Consider the following 20,504-nt stretch of genomic DNA (forward strand, 5'->3'; position numbering starts at 1 on the left):
TACCCTGTGTAACCCCGTTTCCTCTCCCCGCTCCCCCCACCCCACCCCAGAACCAGCTGGAGGCCCACCAAGAGGAAGGGATGATCATCTCCCACATGGCTGTGGCTGGCGTTGGCATTTGGATCGCCTTCACCTCCGGGTCCACCCTCCGCCTCTTCCACACCGAGACCCTGAAGCACCTGCAGGATGTCAACATCGACGCCCCCGTGCATAGCATGTTGCCAGGTACTCTCCCTTGTGTGGCGTGCAGCCGGGGGCCTCAGAAGGAGAGGGGGAAGGCAGCAGAGGTTCAAGGAGCAGCGGAGACCGCAGCCACCGGTGCACGTATAGCCAGTGTGGTCCGCGGACCCTGGGTATTCACACATGCCCCGCGTCTGTAGCTGCACAGTCACCGTGTGTGGTACCTGGCGTGAGTCCACGTGTGGGCAGTGCATATAAACGTGTAGCTTGTATGCACAGTTACACAGCCTGTCTGTGAATATGATGAAGGCTGCGCTGATGGCCATAATGGACCGGATGGGGATGCCAGAGGCAAGACAAGGTAACTTCATGGTCCCGGATGTACCTGTTGCCAGCAGGAAATCGCTGAAGACTTTGAACAGGGAGGGGAAGAGACCGTGCCAGGGTGGATCTGGGGAGGATCATCCTGCAGGGAGAGAGAGGCTGGAGTGGGTCCTGCCCGCCCTTTGTCCACAGGGTCCTGCCTAACAGACTGCAGGGAAAGGATGAGGGAAAAGGTGGAAGTGGAGAGCACGGGAATGGGCTGAAGTTAGAAAGTAAGGTGAGGTGAGCTGGTCTCCCGTTAGTAGATGTGTGTGAACACCAGACAGTGTTCACGTGTGGACCCCAGGTAATCCCAGTCACTGTAGGCCGATGTCCCTGTTGGACAGTGTTCGCATCATGTGCATTAGTAGTCAGGAGATGTTCTCTGAGGGCCTGTGTGGTGCTCTGTTCAGGCAGCAGTGAGTTATATGACTGATATTATTTGTACATCACACTCAGACCAGATGCCGTGTGTGTGTGTGTGTGTGTGTGTGTGTGTGTGTGTGTTTGGTGTGGTGTGGATGGTGGGTTTGTCTATATGTCTGGTGAGTTATGGTGGGGGAGGTGTCTGTGGGGAACAGGAGGCTCTGAGGGAAGGCTGCTGGCCCCTGTCCCGGCCACAGGCTGAGGCCTCTGATGGCATCACCTGTTCCCCCGTCTGGAAGGCAGAGGTTCAAGATCAAGGTGTGAGGTCTCTGTAGGCTCTACTTCCTTGTTAATGTACAGCACCTTCACACCGTGTTCACACAAAGCAGAGAGAGCATCGGCTTGTTCATGTACAGCACCTTCACACCGTGTTCACACAAGGTAGAGAGCATCGGCTTGTTCATGTACAGCACCTTCACACCATGTTCACACAAGGTAGAGAACATCAGCTTGTTCATGTACAGCACCTTCACACCGTGTTCACACAAGGTAGAGAACATCAGCTTGTTCATGTACAGCACCTTCACACCGTGTTCACACAAGGTAGAGAGCATCGGCTTGTTCATGTACAGCGCCTTCACACCGTGTTCACACAAGGTAGAGAGCATCGGCTTGTTCATGTACAGCACCTTCACACCATGTTCACACAAGGTAGAGAACATCAGCTTGTTCATGTACAGCACCTTCACACCGTGTTCACACAAGGTAGAGAGCATCGGCTTGTTCATGTACAGCGCCTTCACACCGTGTTCACACAAGGTAGAGAGCATCGGCTTGTTCATGTACAGCGCCTTCACACCGTGTTCACACAAGGCAGAGAGCATCAGCTTGTTCATGTACAGCACCTTCACACCGTGTTCACACAAGGCAGAGAGCATCAGCTTGTTCATGTATAGCACCTTCACACCGTGTTCACACAAGGCAGAGAGCATCAGCTTGTTCATGTACAGCACCTTCACACCGTGTCCACACAAGGCAGAGAGCATCAGCTTGTTCATGCACAGCACCTTCACACCGTGTCCACACAAGGCAGAGAGAGCATCATCGGCATTGGTCCCTGCTGTAAGGTTGCTGATTCCATCACGAGACCCAACCCTCACGCTGCCCTGTCTCCCAACCTAATCCCGTCTCCTCCCTCGGGTACCTCCTGCTAATCTTATCACTTACAAACATGAGAATGTATGAGGATACTGACTCCTCCAGTCCATCACAGTTCGCAATTTTGATGCCTTGGGAAAGCACAGTAGTTTAGGGGTCACAGTGCAGAAAGGGTATGCGCCTCTCTTGTGACATGAGGAATAATGAGGAAGTAGAGGCAAGAAAAGACAGCAGCTGAAAAGATCCTGAGACCTCCAGGACACAGGCATCTAGGGATGCCGACAGGTGTTTTTCTCTATGGGATTGTCTGCCGACCCTTTTTTTTTTTTTTTTAAAGACATTAATAAGCTGGTTTATTTAGTTAGGAAAACAAAGGTTTTATAATGCACATTATTTTTAGAAAATAAAAATGATTTAGCATCAGGATGGCCCCCAAAGCATGTTGCTAGGGACCTGACTGTTTTAAGTATTATCCACCTAGACAGGTGTTTGCAATTGGAATCTATTGTCCCTTAGACAGAAACCAAGTCTGATGCAGCAGCTGCCAACACATGCTTGCATCTGGCCAGAGAATGCCCTGCACCCTCTATTGACATGGAAAGCGACAGGAGTTAGATTGTTCTGTGATAACGGCTTCTGGGGCCCAGATCCCCTGACCCCGGTACCCTGTGGCCTCCCGGGAAGCAGCTGTGGTTGCCATGGTTCCTGGAATCCTGAGAACCAACCACAGGAATGCTGTCTGGCCACAGCCCCTGGCACAGGGGCCCCCGTTCTGTCTTGTGTTCATTCCCCTGCAGTTTCTGTCAGACACTGGGGAGAGGAGGGGCCGACCAGTGAGTGCAGTTTGTGTGTTGAGATTTTGTGAAAATAATCCTTGTCCACGAGACAGTGAAACCAAACAGCAGGGACACCAAGTGACCAGTGAGGTGGCTCCGGGGCTCTCTCTCTCGCTGACCCTCCAGCATTGGTGTTTCCCACGCCCTCCGTGTCCCCCTCATTTTAAAAGTGAACGGTGCGCTGCCCTCCCCTGTCCTCTCAATGTCCTCCTGCTGTGGAGAAAGTGGGGTGTGCTTGCTTGGCTTCGGAGCAGATCCACTGGCAGCACTTGCTACAGACTCAGGCAAGCAGGGCGCATGCAAACCATGCACAATTGCCCACGTCCTCTCCTCTGCCTTACTGACCAGTGCGGGTCCCCGGTCCCCCCCCTGGCAGGCAGCGCTTCCGGACCGCTCAGCTTGGGTGTTCAGTGTTCCGCAGCTGAGCCTCCGGCACGGTGCCCTTGAGTCTCTTTCCGGGCCCTGTAGCGGGTGCTGCCCGCTCTTCAGCCTTCTTCACTGTTTCCAGTTGGCCAGACACTGGCTTGTCCCACCCTTCTCTGCAAAAGCCCGACCCCTCAGCACTACCAGATTCGCGGGATTGTGGGGTATGGGCCACTCTCCAGAGGACTAGCCACCTCACCACCTGCCTCTCCTCCCTCAGGCTAGAGGGTTTATCAGAGTCTCTCCACTGTGTTAACAGTTTGAATCTAACAATGCCTCCTGACAGCCCATGAGTTAAAGGCTTTTTAGAGGATGGTTCATGAGGGCTCGGGCCTAATCCAGTGATGATTCATACTATGATGGTGTTGAGAGGTAGTGGAAACTAGGAAATGGGGTCTAGTGAGAGAGGTGTGTTGCTGGGGGGATGCCTTGGACAGATATCCCCCCTCTGTACACACAGCCTTCCCGACTGTCATGAGGTGAGCAGCTTTCCTCGCCACACCCGCCTGTCACTCTGGCCTGCCACAGGTGTAAGGGCACTGGAGCTGTGGACTGAAGCCAGGACCCACAGTCAGTCCTGCTTTTAAGTTGCGGGTGTCGGATAGTTGGTCACAGCTGTGGAAGCTGGGCGGATGCACGCCACCTTGGACATAGGCTGTGGTACCCTCTGTCATAGATCTTGATCTAGATCTGTGCAGGTCATCAGTCTCCTCAGTCTGCTCCTTATTCATGGACGGATGGAACAGACAGGGCTGTCAGACCAGAGTGGACCGGAAAACCTGCGGTCGGACCGCGCTCTTCAGCATCCTGTGCTGTATGTTAAGTAGCTTCCACTCTACCTTTGGGAGGCTAGTCAGGCTTGCACACACACACACACACACACACACACACACACACACACTGCCACTGCATTCTTCAACTGGTGATGTGGTGCTGTCCCACAGCCTGGTCACGGAGGAAGCGCAACTCAGAGCGGAGCTCTGCGGCAGTAAGAACTGGGTGGTTCTGTCTGCTGTGACCAACAGTAGTTCCTGCCATCCCTGAATGGTGCCGGGTGGGCTGCTCTGCTCTCCAGCACACGCCGTGGCTTAGAGAATCAAGCCAGTGTTTCATAGCAGGCCGCACCACCGTCTTGTGTTGCAACCCGGGTGACCTGCTGTTTGTACTACAGTAAGTGCACATGTAGGTGTGTGTGTGTGTGTGTGTGTGTGTGAAGCAGCATGGGCAAGAGTCCTTTCATGTCGTTGCTGGGAGTTATAAAGTCCAAGTAGATCCTGCAGATAGAGACACACTGAGTCAAAAAAAAAGAACAAAATTTGGAAGAGAAAAGATACTGGGATCATTAGAACTTGATCAGACCTAAGACCACTCCGTGGAACATATGAATCCATTCTCAGCAAGTCACCCTCCCCTTGCATGTGGAATTCAGTTCTGAGGCCATTTTACATAGGCTCCTAATGTAAACCACACTGAGCACAGGGCCGCCCAGCAGTCGACCTTGGGCCGTGCCTGGGGCTCATCTGTTAGGGCAAGCGTTGGACTCTGAGAACAGAGCCACAGAAGGTGTGGCTGCAGCTCGGGAAGGCCCCCAGCAGCCTCGGTGTCACCACACAGGTGTTTCCTGTCTTGTCCTCAACACTCAGAGCAGGCAGAGCAGGGTGGGACACATTTACCCGCTGTGTCCCTGATGAGCGGAGACAGCTTCCAGGAGTGATGGGGCCAAATAAACGGGCCAAGTTTTTTATTTAAAAGAAAACAGTGTGAGTCTTACAAGTGCCCTGGGCCCAGTCATAAGGGGGCTGGCGAGTTAAACGGCACTTCTGGAAATGTGTGACTCGGGGACGCCACGCAGGCACACACACGGCTGGAGCTTGGGCATCCTCCCTCCTGCTGGCTGGGACTGACCTGGACAGCAGGTGAGGTGAGCGTTTGAAAACAGCCAACAACCAGTTCCTGGGACAAGTTTCTCCTCAGTTCCTGAATTAAAAAACAGGAAATAGTAGTATCTGGGACTCACCTGCTGTCTCTTTGTTACTCACTTTTATTGTTGTTATTATTATCACTACTACTAATTACTAAGGAAGGCCATCTCTTTTCATAGTTTCCATCTGACCATTGTGACTTCAGGTCAGCGTTTTGGGGTCAGGGGACACCTGTGTGCTCCCCTGCTGCTGCACACCCCAGCCCCTGTGTCTCAGCATCCCCGCAGGGCTTCCGTCCTCTCCAGGAAGCTGTTATCTGTCCCTGACGCGCTGTTCTGTGTATTCTCCTTGGAGAAATACAACTTCTGACAGAAGGGATTTCTTTGAAAAGGCAATGGAACACTTCCCAGATTCTTACTATATATTCTTAAGATAATGTAGGTGTAAAAGTGAAATTTCTCTGAAAAAAATACCCACTGTTTACACATAGGAGACTTAATCAGAGAGTGAAAGATACAAGATGTATTTCTGGGTGAATGAAAATATCTAGTGACTCTTTCATCCTTCATGCTTGGATGGTAAGCTGTTTTTTGGAGCCACTGAGTGAAATGGCATTACACACAATTGGCCCTCTTTGCCCGTTAATTGTCTTTGAAGTGACATTACTTACAGTAAAAGTATTTACAGTAAAAGTATTTCACAGGCTTCTTTAAAAAGCCCAGCTCAGCTCAGCACTCTAAAAATTATGAATTCAGAAATTCTTCTTTGTAGAAAAAATAAAGAGAAGTCGGTTTCCCCGTGTGAACCAGTTTGGGACGTCAGATGGGAACGCTCACAGCCATGTCATCTGTGGCGCTTCACCTGCACACAGCAGCTGACTGGCAGCCGGGGTACAAGCCTGCCCCTCAGGCAGCTCCTCTGAGCAGAGCTGAGGCCTTGGGGTGGGAAGAGGGAGGGATTCTTGGAGCTGTGGGATTAATTCCTTCCCATACCTCTGTGTTTTAAAAAGGAAGTTCCTCAGACTCACGGGAACTTTCCATTCTCCCATCTGTTTTCCTGTCCCCCTGTGGGGGGACCCATGGGAGGACAGGTGGAGGAAGTGGCCCCTGTATGTCGGGGATGACCCACCAGCCTGCCCTGGCGTGGTTAACACACCAGTCAGCAATAATGGCCGTGAGTGACAGTGGGTGTCGACGTGGGAACTCCTCAGCAGCCTTTGAAAGCACCTGCTTGAGGACGTGGCCGGCCACGCAGGGTGAACTGCAATGCATCTCTGAGGTCCACAGCATTCCACATAGACAGATTTGGAATCTCAGGGATTAAATACTGTTAGAGCTTTTTTTAAAAAGACATTACACAGATCAATGCTAGAGGTTAAAAAAATGCCTTTTATTTTTAGAATACCTGTTTTGAAGTCTTAAGCATTTCATAAAAGTGACCTCTGAAGACACACAGTCCACTTTGGCCCTAGTATTTGCTTGCCAGAAGCAGATACGGCAAAAATAACCTCTGTTCTACAGAAAACAAGAGTCAAAGGTGCCACATGCGTAAACTCGGTGCCTCTGTGCTGGTCGGCTCTGGGACTCCTTTCAATCCCCGGTGTCACTTCCTGTGGAAGCAGAGTCCCCTGCAGTCTCCTGCCTCTCTAGAGCCTGCAAGAAGATCCCTGTGGCAATGTCGCACACTCCGCTGCAGCCCTCCTCCTGGCCTGGTCAGTGCCCTGGCTCCAGGGCCGGCTCAGCAGAACAGCCCCGGCACTCCGGAGGTTTCTCTGACCCCGTATGCTCTCACTGCCCGTTCCTTACAGTCACTAGCACCACGCCTGTGGGGTACTCTGGAAGCCTCGAGGGCGCTGGCCCCTTATCTGCAGTGTGTGTGTGTGTGTGTGTGTGTGTGTGTGTGTGTGTGTGTGTGTGAAAGAGAGAGATTGAGAGCAGACACTATGTAACTATATAGATGCAGATGATTTAAGTAGCTCTGGTGTTGGTGCATCTCCAGCGAGGCTGGTCTGAGGACAGGCTGGAGACCTGCCATGCGCTTGCTGCCGTTCAGTTGAGGTGCATTGATGGGACAACCCCAGGACCTTGTCTTTCTCTCCTGAAGAGGAAGGCTCAGGGCACAGGTGTGAGCATCCTTACTTACAGCTTTGTGGTGTCTTGGGAGACCCGCCTTGATGTCTGGACATTTCCAGGCTATACCTCCCACGCCCCCCTACCCCCCCAACCCCCCGCTACCCACCCAGCAGTGCTACCCTTCTCTTTCTTATCCAGGGCACCAGCGTCTGTCTGTGACCAGCCTGCTCGTCTGTCACGGCTTGCTCATGGTTGGTACCAGTCTGGGTGTTGTCGTGGCCCTGCCCGTCCCTCGTCTTCAAGGTATCCCCAAAGTGACAGGTAAGGGGGCACGGCCACATGCCCGCCTCTCTTGAAAGTGGCCCGGCATGTTGCTGTCCTGCGGTCCTTAGTGCGCTGTAGATAGATACTTAGCAGATACCGATGTGCTCTGTTTTCATGTTCTCTTCATACTTTGCTTTTCTCGCTTTCATGTTAGTAGTTCCAGGAGAATCGACCCTGAAAACTCATTTCATGGTGCCTCTGTTACCCGTTAGTTCCCATCAGAACACAGGGTTTTGCACATTTGAAATGGACCCCTTCTTACCTGGCGTAGAGGAAGCTGGGTGTGCACTCTCTCTGGGTTTTGCTTCTGGCCGCAGTTCATGGTGGGCAGCGCAAGTCTGGGAAGCAGCTTAATATCATGGTCTTGGGGTTTCCACCTCAGGATGCTACTCAGGCAAGCCCCAGCCAGGAGCAAAGCGTAATGGGAAGAGGCCACCTGAAGGTTGAAATGAGAGGTAGGGAGATGTTGAGGAAGAGTTGCCTGGTCCTTCACTGAAGAGAACGTGGCTGAGAGCTGCTGCAGATCCCCAGAGTGTGACCCTGGAGGTAAAGCAAGGATCCTGTGTGGATGCTGGTTAGACCGCCTGTCGGTAAAGCAAGGATCCTGTATGGATGCTGTTTAGACCGCCTGTCGGGAAACACAGCAGTAGAGCGGAGGGAGGACTTGAAGGAAGTCAGAGCAAGTTAACGAGGGCGGGTCCATGTGGACATGTGGTGTGGACCGACTGGTAAGTTGTGGTGTTAAGGAATCCCAGTTCATTCACTCCTTCCCTCCCTACGCTCCTCCCTCCCTCCCCTCCTTCCCTCTCCTTCTCTTTCCTTTTCAGTGCTAAGGAGTCCATCCAGGGCCTCACACATGGTAGGCATTCATTCACACTTACACCCAGCTACTGCCCCAGCCTCATTCACTCATTTTTAAATTTCTGGTTTTGTTAGGAGCGATAATACAAGCACATACCTCGAGTTGTGATTACCAAGTGCTTTCTGTTTAAATGCTAATAGGATAGCACGGTGGCTGCCTGGTGGAGGAACTGGGACATGGTTTATAGGTCCGAGTCCCCAGCCAGCCACCCTTCTAAACTCACCTCTTCCACCTCCACACCCTTCCCTCCGTTTCATTCACCAAAGTTGTTACCTCACATTATTTTCCTCATTTTGCGCCGTCTACAGTAGTCTCCTAGTATATCTGTCTTCCTGGTGACTTTATTTTCTCCTCTGTTTCTGCTACTTCCTGCCGTGATCCAGTATCTGGGTATCTGTCATTAGTGCCTGTGCAGCGTCCGAATACATGGCTAAGGTCAATGACGTAGGCAGGCAGCATCCTGTCGGTGGGATGTCAGGAGTTATCCCTGACAGCTAAGATGAAATGAGTCACACCCACCTGGAAAGCCCTGGTTTTTAGTAAACAACGATAGATTGTTTTTCTCAAGCTCCAGGAACTTTTTGCAGTGGAAATTGCCGGGAACTTCAGGTAGGGTAGGCATTGTGTTCCTAACACCGAGCACTTCAGGTGCGTTTGCACAGAGCGAGTTAGAAAGTATTTCGTGCCTCAAAGCTGAAAGCTTACTATTATATTACTTCAGGGTGCGTGCGTGCGTGCGTGCGTGCGTGCGTGCGTGCGTGCGTGTGCACGCACCCGCCCAAAGAGTCCAGATGAAAGCATCAATTCCCTGTAGTTACAGGCAGTTGTGAGGTGCCCAGTGTGGGTCCTGGGGACGGCACCCCTGTCTTCTGCAAGAGCACTAAACTTTCTTACCAGGAGCCATCCATCTTAAGGCTGCGGATGACGGAGGGTCCGCAGGGATATGACCTAGGGTGTTTCTGCTTTGACTGTCCTGTGTGCTAGTGCTGTTTGCCAAGCTGTTGCCTGGGTCGGGGTGCAGGGTTAGACCCTGCATTTTGCTACCCTATGCAGTCCGTGTGTTACTAAAGACCTTCTTTGGATTGTCCTCTCAGGGCGAGGCATGGTCTCCTACCATGCACACAATGGGCCCGTTAAGTTCATTGTCATGGCCACAGCATTTCAGAAAAACAAGGACAGAGCCAGAGACAGCCCACCCTCCGGCGCCGAGCCTCAGGATGAAGATCCCAAGGATTTGCTCGGCAATGAGGAGGGCACTTCCTGCTTGGGCCAGACGGACGCCAACACAGCCGTTTGGTTGGGAGAGTCCTCGGGATGGACAGGGCAGAAGAGTGACCTGTCTTCATCCTCCGGGTCCCTGAGCCTGTCCCATGGCTCCAGCTCCCTTGAGCACAGATCTGTGGACAGCAGCCTGTGTGACCTCCTAAAGGACCCCAGCGCCTCCCCAAGGAGCAGGGCACAGCGCTCGAGGAGAGCCAAAGCCAGCTCGGCGCTGGTGGTATGTGGGGGCCAAGGCCACCGGCGAGTGCATCGGAAGGCGAGGCAGCCTTCTCAGGAGGACCCGGTGTCTTCAGTGATGGTGTGGCAGATCCCACTGCTGGGCATGTAGGTCAGAGGCTGCTGCCTGGCGTGAGGGTGGCAATCAGGGACAACTCTCAGCCGGGTGCAGGCCGAGTGGCGAAGGCTGCATCCGTACCGCTGGGACCAACTGGAAACACAGCTCTCCCGCCTTCCCCCACAGCACAGCTGAGTCCAGGTGTGCTAGGGAGGCAGAGGAGTGCTCTGGCTTTTGAGTCGCCGAGCAGGGTTCCAGGATAGTGCTGCAGTCCGCCCCGTCAATCCCCCGAGATTGCCAGTGGCATCAGTTCTGGTCACATCTCAGAGAGACGACAGGGAAATGCAGCGTCCAGTAGCATAGGAGGTCATTAACCATTCTTAAAAATCATTCTACTTGACTTAGACTCACCGCTGTTATTTATATTCTATGTATTTTTTAAATCTCAGAATAAAAGTTGTAACAGTTTAAAAAGCCAGGTAACACATTCCAGCCCAGTCCTCTTGTTTGGGAGCGACCGAGGCTTTCCAAAGTAGACTGATATGTGTACTGTACCCTTTAACAAATAGTGTTTTTATATTGCATTTTCTATTAAAGATTAACCGTTAACGTTGTAGTCAGTATACTATCTGTAGTGTTGTGCACATAGTCTTTGCTTTAAGCCAAAAATGTCCGATACCTGTCAACACTGGGACTCCAGCTTCCATGCCAAACCACCCTTGCCTTCTCATGCTAAGTGATATTAATATCTCCCCGGGACACGTGCAGGTCCAGCCATGCAGGGATGGTGCTGGAAGAGTCTCAGGTCTTCTGTGCACTTGGCTGTCCAAGAGCCTCCGCATTTGGGCACTCATGCCGAGTCGCCCATGGTGCTGTTCAGTCAGCCGCTGCCTCCACGGCCTGCCGTACCAGTGTCTCCCCCCCCACACACACACATACAGAACATACAGGGTCATATGGGGCACGTGAGAGGCAGCAGCACTTGTCAAGGGACACGAGTGATCTATAGACTGTTCGCTCTACCTGTGTTTGTACACCAGTGTTTCACTTACTGGATGGCTAAAACTATTTTTTTTTAAAGCCTAATTCAGATATTCATCAGAAACACACTTCTCAGCACTTTACAAATGACTAAAAACGCTAACTTTTAACTTAGTCAAATATTTTCTACATTGCACATATACCCAAGCTTTCTTAAACTGTTAGCTGCTATCTTGTTTGATAAAAAATAAAATAAATAAAAGACTTTTTATTTTAGAATGCAGTATTACAAGTTTCCTTTCTTCTCCAACCCCCATAAAATCCAAAAGGGTGATTACATCCAAGAGGGGAGGGAGCAGTCCTCTTCTCTCCGGGCGTTATAGTAGCCAGCTGCAGGGACTCTGTGTACGTGAGAGCTCACAGGGACCCTCCAAGGACCCCAGCACTTGCCAATTCTCATGGTGTGTGGCATCACGAGTTGATATATAACTTGCCTGTCTTACTGATCCTTTGCAAGGCCAGGGCGAACTCCTAGAGGACCGACAGAAGAGATGCACAGAGCAAGTCCATGGTCCTGGAAGGCAGGAGCCGCAAGCTTTTCCACACTGCCGATATAAGATGTGCGCCCAAAGCAAGCTTCGCCACAGCTCACTACCCGGGAGAAGCAGGCTGGATGATGAGCATCCAACAGGGCAGAGCTGGGAGCTCTGAGGATGGCAAGCCCTTCTGTGGCCTGTGTCCGGTGAGTCCTGGATTTGAGAGACACAGGTGTGTCAGCGGCCACTGAACAAAGCAACATGCTGAGTGTCAACACACTTAATGAGCCGCGAGGAGCCAGCTCGTAAGCCTGTTACGTGTCAGAGTGACGTTAAGTTCTCCCAGGCCTGGGAATGAAATGTGGACCCCGTCATGCTGGCACCTGTCTCTAGGACCTGCAGCCTCAGTTTAAGCCCCCAGTCTTGAGAGATGTGTTTCAGGTGCTAGGTTGGGTCAGCTCCTCAGAGAGCAACATCCAATCACAGCCCTCAAAGTCAGCTTCTCACTGTCTTCCTGGGAAGGAGAAGAAATGTGAAACACGATGTTTTCAACTACAAAAGCCCCTAGCATTCGGGCAGTGATGGCACATGCCTTTAATCCCAGCACTTGGGAGGCAGAGGCAGGTGGATCTCTGTGAGTTCGAGGCCTGCCTTGGCTACAGAGTGAGTTCCAGGAAAGGCGCAAAGCGACACGGAGAAACCCTGTCTCGAAAAACAAACAAAAGCCCTAGCACCATCATGAGATCCCCATCCTGTGTCCCAGCTCCCGGGACCCCTCCAGATACAAAGGTTTCATAAAAATGGGAAGGTTTTGACAAAATTTCAGGAGATGCAAACACAGTCTAACAACTGCCCACCCCCTGGGTTAGCTGCTATTGCCCATCCTTCCTGGATCTGAGATGTGAGAGAGGTAAAGGGAGAGCTCGTCAGAGTACCATGAAGCAGAACCAAGGAGTCAGGGTGTGATGTAAGAACAGGTAGTCATGCCAGGCAGGTGGATCTCTGAGTTCGAGGCCAGCCTGGTCAGGACAGCCAGAGCTACACAGAGAAACCCTGTCTCAGAATAACAACAAAGCCCAGGTAGTCAGGATGTTGCCCACTGTATCATCACCTGGACCTCAGCACACAGGCAGGCCCCACAACCAGCCAGCACTCAGCAAGGCCCTGGTGAAGTGGGCTGGGGTTAATAGGACTTTGTGTCCCCAGATCAGCACAAGGAACCCCTGGAGGCAGAGAGAGGCCTCTTCTCCCCCAGAGTGCTGCAAATGCACTCAGCAGTCAGCTCCTTGGAAGCATGGGCAAGCTGTCCTGGGTCTGTGCTGGCACCAGCTTGGCAGCCCCACCCACCAGAGGACAGAATGACCTATTTGCTGGCTTCTGGCCAGAGAGGACCTGAGCGGTGGTGTTGAGCGCACAGCGGTGGCCCTGGGGTGTGTACAGTCCTCAGGCCCAGCTTGACAGATCCTGCCACCAACGGTGGCCTCGTTAGGCAGGGTTGAGTGTCTTGCCATTGTTTCAGGGAGATGAGGCAATGTCTGTGTAGCCGTTGCTGCTGGAGCCTGGAATGCCTTGTTGTCGTTAGAAGAACGGGTTGTGGGTTCGCTTCCACCCTTCGGCCGAGGACTGTCACTCAAAGTGCTCTGCACCCAGCATTACCTCAAGCCATGACATCTAACCTTGTGGAAGACAGTGGTCAGGGCCGGCGCCAACAGGATTTATTGGCTCCCCAAAGCAGGTGGTCCCCTAGAGCCATAGTCCAGGAGGAGCCCTGACAGTGGCCCTATCTGCCAGAGTCTGGACATGCTCCCCCCCCCCCAGCTCCATGCATCTTCTGTAGCTGATGTAAGGCTTCGCCAGCCCCAGCTTGGGTATATGCCCTAGGGACTGGGGATGAAGGCCCGCATGGCGCCTGCCCTCCACATCTCCAACTTGGAGCTTTTCACCTCTGCAGTCGTTGGCCCTGCTGGGCTGCAGGCCCTGCTTCCCAAAGCAGAGTATTCACATGGGATTAGAGAAAGTTCCACTAAAGAATATCGGCTCGGGTCCAGGGCTCTGATAGTTCCCGTCCTTGAAGAGACTGCTTCCCTACCCTAGCACTTCTCTACCCTTATAAGCACACACATTCACACACACACACACACACACACACACACACACACGGTGCACACACACATACAAACATGGTGAATATGCACACATTTACACACACAGGTCTGTACCTATGTGCATACACACAGTTACACACACAGGTCTCCATCCCTGTGTAAATACATATTTACACACACACCTGCACACAGGTCTACATTTGCATCCATACACGCACACATACTTGCTCTTCTCTAATAAATTGCTGCTTTTCCATGAGGGACTGGTTGGGCAATGTCTATTGGAGTGGAAATAACAGAGGCAGCTGCTGGTCACCCTGGGCTTGGGGCCAGTGCTCCCTGGGACTCTGGGAAAGAATTAACCCTTTCTTGGCATCTGAGAGCTTCTGTCCATATGGGTCGCGCGTGTGTTTCTTAGATGCCGATAGAACTCTACTTCCCTGTGGATGTCTGTGCTCCTGACTAGGGCTCGTTGTGGTTTTGATGTAATACCATGTAACAGACAAGTTGTTGCAGGTAGAGAGCTAAGGCTCAGGGAGTTTGGAATGTACTCCCCCGACTCTGGTAGACCCAGGCTGGCTCAGCCATGTGGCTACTGTCTGACAAGGTTGTCAGGAGCCCGCGCTGGTCACCAATGGGGCAGGAGGAGACAGGGTCAGCACTGAGCCTGGCTTGTTGCTCCGGCTGCCCTTGTGGTGTGTGGAGAGGACACAAAGCCCAGCGAGCCCCACCCACTCAGTCAGCAGCACCTCACCCGTCAGGTGCATTTAACTCCGGTGGTCGTGGTCACGAGACTGTGGCCTGCTGCCTGGGAACTTGTCATTTAATCCTGACTGCCCTCTCTGCAGAACCTGGCACCTCTGGGGGCCCCCGGTTCAAATGGAGCATCCAAGCCTGCACAGTGGAGCCCTGCCATGGCCTGTAAGAACCCAAGAAGGGGGCTGGAGAGATGGCTCAGAGGTTAAGAGCACCGACTGCTCTTCCAGAGGTCCTGAGTTCAATTCCCAGCACCCACATGGTGACTCACAACCATCTGTAATGAGATCTGGCACCCTCTTTCGTATACATAATAAATAAATAAATCTTTAAAAAAAAAAAAAAAGAACCCAAGAAGGACAGGATCCTAGAATCCCATAATCCATCAAGAAACGGAGAGCAGAATCCTAGTGAGTGATGCCTACAGATGCGAGGTGTGTGAAGGAGCTGTCCATGCTGGCTTGGCTCCAGCCTGGCCATCTTGAACAAGCCTCTTAGACACAGGTGAAACACTGGGGAGGCCCAGGGAGGGGAGGACAGGGACCCTGGAGACATTTAGAGCCAGCTCGTTTCAGCAGTGACAGGCCAAGGAGAGTGCAGATATCTGGCGTGCATTCAAGAAGGAGAGCAGGAGGAAAGCGTGTTCTCAACACCTCAGGAAGAAACAACTGCTTTCTTGAGTGTGCAGGCCCTACGCTCCCAGCTGGAAGGTGGGCCCTGAGGTGGTATTGTGTTCCCCAAAATATTGTGTACCCTAATAAACTTATCTGGGGTCAGAGAACAGAAAAGCCACTAGATACCTAGGATAGGCAGTGGTAGCACACGCCTTTAATCCTAGCATTCCAGAGGCAGAAACCCATGTGTTCAAGGATACAGCCAAGCATGGTGACTCATGCCTTTAATCCCAGAAAGCAAGCCTTTAATCCCAGGGAGTGATGGCAGAAAGCAGAAAGGTCTATAAGGCGAGAAGATCAGGAACTAGAAGCATTTGGCTGGTTAAGCTTTTAGATTTTGAGCAGCACAGTTCAGCTGAGAGCCATTCTGATAATGAGGACACAGAGGCCTCCAGTCTGAGGAAACAGGATCAGCTGAGAAGTTGGCCAGGTGAGGTTAGCTGTGGCTTGTTCTGTCTCTCTGATCTTCCAGCGTTCACCCCAATACCTGGCTCAGGTTTGATTTTATTGATAAGAACTTTTAAGATTCCTGCTATAGGGCCCAGGGCAGGTGACGACAATTTCCCCTGGAGAAGGGGCCTGCCTTCATCCTGCTGCCAGAGTTGGTGAAGGGGAGCTTGCCCACGTCTACCCCATGAGGCATAAAGACCATATCTGCATTCTGAACCTCTTCCACTTAATTTTCCAGAAACACAACTTGGGAGCCCTGATGGGGGAAGGCAGGGGAGGCAGGGTGAAGGGGAGGCAGAGCAAGCTAAAAGAGGGGGAGAAATGTTCTTCTGGTTGGGGATGAGGCAGGATTTATTGACTGCCCAGGGTAGCTTTGCAGAGACCAAGGCCACCATCATCATACAGCCTCCTTGCATCCCTGGGCCCAGCAGGGAGTTGTGGTGCGGGCTGGGGCATGTGGAGGGCTACTGACGTGGGCCTTCTCCAGGGACCAGCAGGTGCAGGCTGGTGGCTCATTCAGGCAGGAGCTAGAAGAGGCGCTCTGACTCTCTCCCACCCAGGGACAGGAGGAAAAGGGCCCCCACGGGGTCGTGGAGGACTGCCTGTCAGGTCCTTCTAGCCAGCGCCTGCAGCTTTTCTCATTTCCTGCTCCTCCCACTGGAGAACAAACAGCTTCTGGATGCAGGGAGAGAGGCTGCAGGGAAGGAAGTGGGGGGGAAGGCACGCTCCCCCCCCCCTGCACAGCAAGGCAGCTGGCCAGGCCTGCTCAGGCTGACCCACTTCCCAGGATGCTGGGAGCAGAAGCGGGAGTCGGGAGCGTGGGGGGGGGGGAGCAAAAGCTTTGGCATGGTACCAGCATAAGCACACTGGCCTAACTTGAAGTGGCTTATGCCACCTGAGAGATCAGAGTGTTAAAAGTGGCCAGCCTAGGGGACGCTGCGTGTTTTCAAAGTGCCATTTTGAGCCTGCAAACCATCACCTCCTTTCATCCCAGACAGCAACAGCGGGGAAGGAGGCCGGCCTGTGTGCTCCGAACACACGGGTGATGTTTGCCAAGTGGTCAGGTTTCCGCCAACGTCTGTGGAAATAGTCTAGTCCCGGGTTCCAGACCCCCATGCCCACCCCGCGCTGGCCGGCTAACTTCTCAGAAGTATTGCACCTGCTTTTGATGAAGTGAGTTTGGGGGTAAGACAGAGTGAAAGAGGAATTCCAGTTTCCCTCCACTCCTACAAGCTGAGGTCTTTGGGAAGGCATGGGGAAACAAGGCAGGGTCACCCCAGAGGACCCGTCCTGGCAAGGCTACATACAGCATGATTTAGGTCACCCCCACCACACTAAGGTGCTGAAAGCAGTATGCTCGCTGGGACCTCTTGCCCGCTCAGTCCCGTGGTGACTGCTGTTCATCTAGTCCCTGTTTTTGCGCTTCATTTCTGTTCATTCATTTCTTCGTTTGCACTGAGCCTGTTTTTGGCTTTTACTCTCGTTCATTTGTTTCTTTGAAGTGTTGTGAATGGAACCCAGGGCCCTGCCCATGCTTGACATACGCTCTTCCACGGAGCCGCACCCCAGCCCTCAGACGTTCTTCATTAAATGTTACATTTACTGTAAACTGCAAAGGAGTCCATAATGGATTGGAAAGGTAAAGACACTTACGGTCATCTGGTCCATGTCCAGGCTGACTGAAAAAACAAAAAACAAAACAAAAACAAACAAAAAACCAAACAAAAACCCCCACATCTATTTATATAACCATGCAAAATTTCTCTCCGTGCCATGGGGTTGTAGCCACAGAATACCAAAGCTGGGGCCTATAAACCACAGCTCTTGGGGCACAAGCCTGTGGCCAACGTTTCGGCAGGCTCTGCCCTCTCTGTGGGCACTCAGAGGGGTTCCTTCTGTGCCGGTCAGCTTTCCGTGTCCTGTGGTGTGGACACCTACCACGGATATCCAGTTGCTTCGTCTCTGAGCCTCTTCCTGTCTTCGTGACTTCGCTCTGTGGTATCTGTCTCTCTCTTCTGCCTTTGGGACGTTGGTCATGCTGGTCCGGACCTGCCCCCGTGACCTCTCTATCCTGAGAGTAACCTCTGTGAAGGCCCTGTTTCTCAGTATAGTTACATTTTGAGGGGGGGATGGGGATAAGATGCCACCATTTTTTTTTATTATCGTACACAATCTTTGAGGTTTCCAGGGTACACTATCGAAGGGAATTATTTAATTTACACTTTTGAGAATTTACTACTTCGGGCTATATTAGTTAAAGATGACCAGAAAATTAATTTTTGTAGTGATTTAGGATCAAGAGTGAGATGGATGTCTTATTTTTATTTGGATTCTTGTTATGCTAAACTGTACATGGCACCAAAGCCATCGCTCATGTTCCAAACTGCACTGCATTCACCAAAAGAGAGCAGATTTGTGTGACAACATGTGCATTGGCTGCCAGGGCTGGCACAGGACCAAGGCCTGTGCATTCTGGCTCCTGTGGCTGTGCCTTCTGCAGCACGGAGCTCTCTCCACTTTCAGTGTGTCCATCTGGAGCTGCCTGACCACTGACCACATGCACAAGGATCCTGCCATTTGAAGCGAGTCAAGCCACTTTAATAAGAGGTATAGCTCATGGGCACCTTTACCCTCTACTAGGTATGGTGACTCATACCTGAAATCGTAGCACTTGAGAGTCTGAGGCATGAGTTCAAGGGCTGTCTGGGGCACATCATTTGATCCTGTCAAAACACCAAAACCAAACTATTTTGGAATATTTGTTTAACTATGTAAAGATGTGTTGCATTTGTTTAACTATGTAAAGATGTGTTGCATTTGTTTAACTATGTAAAGATGTGTTGCTGTTTTACCTTGCCTGCCTAAGGCACCTGATTAGTCTAATAAAAAGCTGAATGCCCAATATCAAGGAAAGAGGTACGAGGAACTTCTGGGCAGAGAGAGGAAGTAGGAGGAGGAATTTAGACTCGGAGAAGGAAGAAAAGGAGACAACAGGGAGAAGCCAAGCCAGTCAGATAGACACGGAGGAAGCAGCAAAGTAGGACATACAGAATGAAAGAAAGGTTAAAAAATCCTGAGACAAAACACAGATGAAGAGAAACAGGTTAAATTAAGTTAAAAGAGATAGTGGGACAAGCCTAAACTAAGGCTGAGCATTCATAACTAATAATAAGTCTCCATGTCATGATTTGGGGACTGGTTGGAGACCCAAATAAAATGTCAGCTACACCAAACTAACAAATGTTTAACTTCTAACAAAATAGGATCAAGATGGAGAGGACTTCCGTGTGTTCTCGTTGGTGCTAGCAGCCTTCTCGCTTTGTGTTCTGTAGCAAGGACCTCTGTTCATTTGGAAAGGTGGCGTTTCGTCACAAAGGAACAAGGCTTTGGGCTGGACAGGAGGAGAACACTGCTGTGTTTGTATAAAATGTGTGACCAGGGGCAAGTCCATTCCATCTCATGAACAATGAATTTCCTTCACTGTAACAAGGAACCATTTCAACTTTCTGGTCGACTGTAGGACTGCAAATCCCAGCTTCTTAGATTCCCAGACGGGGGTCACAGAACTGAATGTGAGGTCACAAAAAATTAGACAACAGAAGGATGTGCAAAAGCCAAAATTGTATCTGGAACCAAACATGTAACACATTCAGGGTGTTTCTTGTGGCACTCACCCATGTATCATGACACCTCACTGCAACCGTGGTTCTGAGCACATGGCATATACAACTTTTCACTGTGTATGCTGTTATGCCCAGCAGTGCCAAAGGATGCTGCCTGAAACATCCTGGCTCAAATTTGATGGTAATGTTAGGAATTTCAGTGTTTTCTGCTCTTATGGAAAATGCTTAATTACAGAAAATGAAGACTTCCAATATTTTCTGTCATTCCTCAGCATGTATTAAAATTAGTGTATTTTGTTTGAATATTTCATTTTTAAAATTGCTGTTATTAGTTGCTTGAGTTTTATAAGAAGAATTGTTCAATGAATTTTGTTTTAGGATTAGGACAAAATTCCAATAACTTATGAAATGGCCCCACACATAGCTTCTGCCGTTCTGTGCTACATATTTATATGAAATAGTACTCTCAGCATTCAGTTATAAAAAAAAATACCATCTCAGGGCTGAAAAGATGGCTGAGCAGTTAAGAGTGTAGACTGTACCTCTGGCCATCTCAATTTAGCTCCTGACATACATGCCATGCAGTGGTTCTCTAAGAGCTCACATCTACCTGCACCTCCAGCTCCAGAGGATCTGACACCTTAGGCCTCCATGGGCACCTGAACTCACATGCACACACCTCAGGCAACATGCAACATACACACATGTAATTAAAAAGAAAAAATCTGTAGTGCATAGCCATTCCAACTTTGACCTGGAAGTGCCACCCCATTGAGGCTTCGGTAACTGTCACACCTACAAGGCAGGGCTGAGAGAGGACCCTGAAGACCCAAGATCCTGGAGCCTGGACGCTGGAGCTAGACCGAGCAGAGTTCTCCAGAGAACACCGCCGGACTGCGCTACACCTTTCCCAGACCCTGTTACCTATCCCTTCACTTGTAAGTTACCCCTCAAAATAAACCTCCCTTTTAACCACATGGAGTGGCCTTAATATTTAAACCAATAAAAATCTTTAAAAAAAATTGACCAACTCTGAAAAAAAAAAAAAAAAACAAACAACAAAGATGCTTTGTGTCCTACAAGATCAAGTAATCAGCAGAGGTTTAATTTTTTTCCTCAAAAATGAACAAGCACATCCATCTCATTAGTATGCAAATTTCCTCTTTAATAAACGGTAAAACTGTGTATACCAAATGATTGATTTAAAATAAAATTCTTTATGATTCATCATCAATACAAGTTTGAGTTATATACTTACAAAAGTGAAATCTTGTTCAACTGCCGACAGCCTGCTTTCAGAGTATTAACATATTTTTAA

At 50.8% G+C, this 20,504-nt stretch overlaps 1 protein-coding gene across 1 annotated transcript in view; it reads left to right on the forward strand.

Moving 5' to 3' along the window:
• Arhgef10 (Rho guanine nucleotide exchange factor 10) overlaps positions 1-11,325 on the forward strand; it is an 86,056-nt gene extending 74,731 nt beyond the window's left edge. Inside the window, exons 27-29 of the mRNA XM_037211892.1 lie at positions 51-225; positions 7,519-7,641; positions 9,601-11,325. Of these exons, the coding sequence (XP_037067787.1) occupies positions 51-225; positions 7,519-7,641; positions 9,601-10,115 (813 nt within the window). The 3' untranslated portion in view covers positions 10,116-11,325. The remainder of the gene's footprint in view (positions 1-50; positions 226-7,518; positions 7,642-9,600) is intronic.
• The last annotated feature ends 9,179 nt before the right edge of the window (positions 11,326-20,504 follow it).

This window comes from Peromyscus leucopus, chromosome 17 (assembly GCF_004664715.2).
Source record: "Peromyscus leucopus breed LL Stock chromosome 17, UCI_PerLeu_2.1, whole genome shotgun sequence".
Classification (NCBI taxonomy): domain Eukaryota; kingdom Metazoa; phylum Chordata; class Mammalia; order Rodentia; family Cricetidae; genus Peromyscus; species Peromyscus leucopus.